The sequence below is a fragment of the Nicotiana tabacum genome, chromosome 4 (assembly GCF_000715075.1).
Source record: "Nicotiana tabacum cultivar K326 chromosome 4, ASM71507v2, whole genome shotgun sequence".
NCBI classification, from domain to species: Eukaryota; Viridiplantae; Streptophyta; class Magnoliopsida; order Solanales; family Solanaceae; genus Nicotiana; species Nicotiana tabacum.
In genome coordinates this window covers 103,755,769-103,761,934 of record NC_134083.1, presented here as the reverse complement: position 1 = coordinate 103,761,934, position 6,166 = coordinate 103,755,769, and the positions used below count along the sequence as shown (strand labels likewise).

Genomic DNA, 6,166 nt, shown 5'->3' with positions numbered 1-6,166 from the left:
TCATCAGCAGTAAGGGCATTCAAAGATCAAGGCTATTCAAGACTTGCCTCCACCCAAAATCAAGAAGGGCATGATGAGCTTCCTCGGAAGATTAAACTACATCAGCAGGTTCATAGCCCAGTCAACAGTACTCAATGAGCCAATTTTCATGTTGTTGAAGAAAGATGCTGCTACATAATGGATAGAAGAATGTCAAAAATAAGAATGTCAAAAAGCTTACGACAAAATCAAGGAGTATTTCTTGAGTCCGCTAGTGTTAGTTCCTCCCAAACTTAGGAAGTCATTACTTCTATACTTGTCCATTTTGGATAATGCATTTGGATACGTGTTGGGACAACATGATGAGACTGGAAAGAAGGAGCAAGCTATCAATTACATGAGCAAGAAATTCACACCGTACGAAGCCAGATACACCTTCTTAGTACGGACCTACTGCTCTTTGACCTGGATCGCTTAGAAGTTAAGGCACTATCTAGCAGCATATACCAGATATTTGATATCCCGACTTGACCCGCTCAAGTACATCTTCTAGAAGTCGGTGCCTGTAGGAAAGTTGGCCAAATGCCAGATTCTTCTCAGTGAGTTTGATATTGTGTGCGTGATGCAGAAAGCTATCAAAAGACAAGAATTGGCCGATCATCTTGCAGAAAACCCGGTGGCCACTTACCACATATTTCCCAGATGAAGAAGTATTTTTCTCAAGGGAGGACATTTTAGAGTCATATCCAGGGTGGAGGATGTTTTTCGATGGAGCGGCAAATTTCAAATGTGTAGGAATTGGGGCAATCCTAATTTTTGAGTCTGGACAGCATTATCTGGCATCAGCTAAGATAAGGTTCCCCTACTCAAATAATATAGTGGAATATGAGGCATGCATCATCGGGATGAGGATGGCAGTCGACATGAACATCAAGGAACTTTAGTTCATAGGAGATTCTAATTTGCTGATACACCAAGTTCAGGGCAAAAGGACCACCAAAATTGTCAAGATCCTTCCATACTTGCACTGTGTAAAGGAGTTGGGTAAGAAGTTCACCAAGATCGAGTTCAAGCATGTTCCTAGAATCCAAAAAGAGTTCTCTAACACTATCTCAACTTTGTCATCTATGATCCAGCATCCAGACAAGAATTACATCGACCACATCGAGATAGAGGTTCGAGATCAACATGCATATTATTTCCATGTATATTAAGAACTACATGGTAAGCCTTGGTACCCCGACATCAAAAGGCTCCTCAAAGTAAGAGGATACCTAGAAACTACCACTAACAGTCTGAAGACTAGCAAATAAATATTTCCTTAATGGGAAAGTCATGTACATGAGGACCCTAGATTTGGGTCTGTTATGGTATGTGGATGGTGCTGAAGCAACAAGATTATTGGAAGAGATACATTCAAGAACATGCGGGCCTTACATGAATGGTTTCACCCTAGCCGGGAAGATCTTGACGGCCGGATACTTTTGTATTACCATGGAATATGATAGAATGTGCTACGTGTAGAAGTGTCACCACTGTCAGATTCACGGAGATTTCATCTGAGTTCCACCGAATGAGTTAAACATAATGGGTTCTACTTGGCCGTTTGCCGCATGGGGCATGGATGTGATTGGACTTATAGAACCCGCCGCATCAAACAGGAATCTTTTCAACTTGGTAGATATGAACTACTTCACCGAATGGGTCAAAGCTTTTACACACAAGGCTGTCACAAAGAGGTAGTGGCAGATTTCATCCGTAATAACATAGTCTGTCGATTTGGGATTTTAGAGTCAATCATAACTGACAATGCAGCCAATCTCAATATCGATCCCATGGGGGATATTTGCAAGAAATTTAGAATCATCCACCATAACTCCACATCCTATAGGCCACAAATGAATGGAACAGTTGAAGCAGCCAACAAAATCATCAAGAGGATCTTAAGGAATATAGTGGACAATCACATGCAGTGGCACGAGAAACTATCCTTTGACTTATGGGGTTACCACACTACTATGAGAACATCTACTAGCGCAACTCCATACATGTTGGTAAATGGCACAGAAGTTGTGATACCTGCAGAGGTCGAGATACCATATTTGAGAGTTATCCAGGAAGACAGGCTAGATGATGCAAAATGGATACATGTTAGGCAAGAACAACTAATGCTCATTGATGAAAAGAGAATGAGCGCGATGTGTTATAGTTATCTGTATCAAAATAGGATGGCCAACGCATTCAATAGAAAAGTGAAACCTCGGCAGTTCACACCGGGGCAATTGGTTTTGAGGAAGACATCCCACCATCAAGAAGAGGCCAAGGGAAAATTCACACTGAATTGGCAAGGTCCTTATATGGCGCATCGAGTATTGTTAGTAGGTGCACTAATCCTAGTAGAAATGGATGGCAGAGTCAGCACGAAGCCCATCAATTTAGACGCATTCAAGAGATACTACATTTGAAAATAATAGAGTTAGGGTTTTGTTGTACGTCTGACCTGACTTCCTATGGGGGGATATGTAGGCAACCCACGTAGGGTCCAGTCTCCCTTACCCCCTCTTGTAATAGAAATACAAATATCATTTTGTCTGTAGTCGGAACTACGCCACGACTTGATTTCTTTAGACAGGAATATGTAGGCTATCCATGTTGGATTCAGTCATTTATTGTAATCGAACTACATTTTGGCCTGATTCCATTTGGATACGTATGCAATCTGAGTCAGACTCGGCCATATCATCTCAAATTTTTATTGCTTTGCATCTATTGTAATCGAACTACGTTTTGACTTGATTCCATTTGGATATGTAGGCTGCCTAAGTCAGGCTCAGACATCATAAGTCATTTCATCATCCTCGAACTACGTTTAAACCTAATTTCGCTCGGATAGGTAGGCAAACTAAAAAGGTTCGGTCATAACACTAGAAAAGCCTTTGTAATGCATTTTTTTATATTAGGACGTGATCGCAACAACAAGAAGCTACGTCATCAGGGGCATATCCAGAAGATCGTCATCAATACGATAGAGCTATGCAGAAATGATACTCGCGCCAGAAGAAACTTCTAAACATGTCATAATTCAGAACAATGGCATTTGGCTTAAACATAAATGATTTCTTTTAAATATACTTTTAGAAATTTTACTCTTCCACTTATCAAAATTCGTGGCATAACCCTCCAGATCCGGGGCAAGGCCAGGTCTACAATCAACACAAATCAACACTCCTCCCCTATTAAGAATTTTTCTTTAAGCGCAGGATTGACAGGAACCAAAGGATATCAGAGCGCACCGGGATCGATGATGGACCCACTACAATCTCATGAGCCCCTATCCCTCCTTTAATTTTCTCATATGGTTAAGGACTAACTTCAAATTCTTTGCAAGTATTCCGAAATCAAGTCTTAGATGCAATCGAAGCACCTTGTATATATCAAACCGTCTTCTCTACCAATCGGAGCATTTTGCACATATCAAGCCGTCGTCCCCGTCAATTGGAGCCTTGTATATATCAAACTGTCTCCTTTGCCAACCGAGGCATCCTGTACATATCAAGCCATTAGCCCTGCCAATCGGAGCCCTGCATATAGCAAACCGATCGCTTTGCCAATCGGAGCCCCGTATATAGCAAAATATTCGCTTTGCCAACTGGAGCACTTCGTGTAGTAATCCCCTAGGAGGATACCACTTATAAACACTAATGTAGTACTTATAAATTTAAACATTCATTTAACAAAAGAAACTAGCAAAAAAAAGAAAAAAAATAAATATGCCCATGACTAAACTTCAACATACGACATCTCAACTCAGAAAAAATCTCATAAAAATTTCTTTAAAATTTCAATATACAACTATGAAAAAAAAATAGCAACATCTATTTAAGTAAATCAATACTTTAAAATTTACCAAATATTTAGTAGAAAAATATCTTTTTCATACACCATTCAAGACTCAAACTAAGCATAAAATCCAACTCTCAATCAAATACAATCTAGTTAAGTCTTAAAGAAATCTCCCAAGTTCAATTCAAGTACCAAATTTAATAAATTACAAGACTTGGATATAAACACCCCCAAAACAGTCAAATCATTCACCAAGATTAAGCTACCAAAATAATAGTGTCATGACCCAATAATCATTCAAGAATGCATATCTAAGTGTATCATATGGATCATGTACAAGTCTCCAAAAGTTTACAAAAAAAAAATACATATGCTTATGCAAGTTTGATCTTCATCTAAGCTTCCAAAGAGTCTACTTCAAATAAGATCCTAAAGCATCTCCCAGCACATCACCTACGATAGTAACAAACTATCGCTAAGCATAAAGTTTAGTGGCACATAAACTTAACTAATATTTCATAATAAAAGAAAGGTAAACTATGGAATGAATACAAGCAATAAATTCTAGATATGAGCTTATTAAAATCAACGTCAAGTACTTAATGAAGGTACAATCATCTCAAGAGGGTTAAATATCAAATCATAAAACGGTTCAAATACCATTATTCAAAATCTCAAATGTCAAGAATATTTCCAACTATAATCCGAGAAAGTCCACCGATTAGTTGATTTGCCCAACATATGCGTCATGCAATTACATCGAAGCATAATCATGTAACAAGAAGGACCGGAGTCTTAGATCAAGTAGGGTCGTCACCCAATTATCAAGAGAATCAAGAGCCACATTGAAAGTGACTTTCCCATCCATACTCAAAATGGACAAAGTCCATGATTAAGATGAAATGTGAATCCAAGTCAAGATGGGTCAAGATCCAAACAAAAAGCATGGCAATAAAAGTGACAAAGTCACTATCACAAGAGGGACAAAATTCCAACAAGAATGCAGTGATACTCAAGCAATCCGTATATGTGGGCGAGTTAAATTGTCTTTTAAAAATACTTCACATGACACCCATATGATTTTTAACATATTCATAACTCAATTACAAAATTATACCCTCAATGATCACTAATAAATCAAAATGCCTTAAGATATTCTTTCTCAAGCAACAAAGCAAGTAAACTAGTAAAGTAGCAACCAAGTCAATGTGACAACAAATTTAAAGTAAGGTAAAAATTTCATCAAATCTTAACCACTTACAATATCTCAACAAATTAAATTGAAAGAAATACTCAAGTTTATGTGCAAACCTTGGAGCTCTAGTGTTTCTAAAGCTCAAACGATATCAAGGGATTTAAGATCTTCTAAGACAAGAAAAGAGCGATTTTCTTAGGGTGTACTCCTTAGCTTGAACGAATATCTCTTTTACCTTAAACACATAATAAACACTCACTTAAGGTCTGAAATTTAAAGATGTTTAAACCAAATCATGATGAATATCAAAAGAGGGACTAAAGTCACAACTATTTTATTAAATATCTAGCAGCAACTCTACACTGTATTTCAGCCCCCTTTTGACATAGTAGACTGCATAACTAATAATTTTGGTCTTTATAACAATTGTAGATCTATGTCTTATCTTTCTATAGAATTTTGAAACACTACAATCTCAGTTGTAGAGAAAATGTTATGCTAAAAGTACTAACTGCTGCCCAGTTTAAAAACGGGAATAAATCTCTTACTTTCAACATCTCAAATTCTCTAACAACAAACTTAATAATTTCACCAAAATATGTTGATCAAGATTCTTACCACAAGTTTGAGAGAGTTTCTCCACAAATCCAAACCTAGGGTTTCAAATAAGCTTAACCCATCTTGATTCTTGAAGATAACATTCCAACATATTCAAAAGATAAAGACTAAAACTTTTATGTAAACAAATATGATTTTGATGGTAGTGGGAGAATGGTACTTGTGTGGATTGAGAGTTCTCCAATAAAAGGGCAAGAACAAGAAGAAGAAGAAGAAAATGTCTTATGAGAGAGAAAGATATTTTGCTAATATAAAGGGTTTATCTCCCAAATTGGTCAAAAATAGATTTCAATGATCCAATAAGATATAATAAGTCCTTTTTTTAATCAAATAAGGTAGAAAAATTAAATACAAAGAAAGTGATAAAACATTAGCAATAAAAACAACAACACCTAAATACACATAATTTATTTATAAAATTTAGGGTGTTACAGTTTGCACAGATCGCACCGTCAGTCCCCCAAACCGGAGATTCCAAATAGTTAGTTTCAAACATCGTTGCCGACTTCTCCAATCGAAGGATGTGACCAT

The 6,166-nt window shown here is 37.2% G+C and overlaps 1 protein-coding gene across 1 annotated transcript; it reads left to right on the top strand.

Annotated features, from left to right (window-relative positions):
- The first annotated feature begins 1,592 nt into the window (after positions 1-1,592).
- Positions 1,593-2,444, top strand: LOC142180061 (uncharacterized). Its single transcript, XM_075250981.1, has one exon. It carries the CDS (start codon positions 1,593-1,595, stop codon positions 2,442-2,444), a length of 852 nt encoding a protein of 283 aa, XP_075107082.1.
- The last annotated feature ends 3,722 nt before the right edge of the window (positions 2,445-6,166 follow it).

What these genes read in the sequence shown, in the direction of transcription:
- LOC142180061 (XM_075250981.1), top strand. Translation starts at nt 1,593, where the DNA reads ATGGGGCATGGATGTGATTGGACTTATAGAACCCGCCGCATCAAACAG.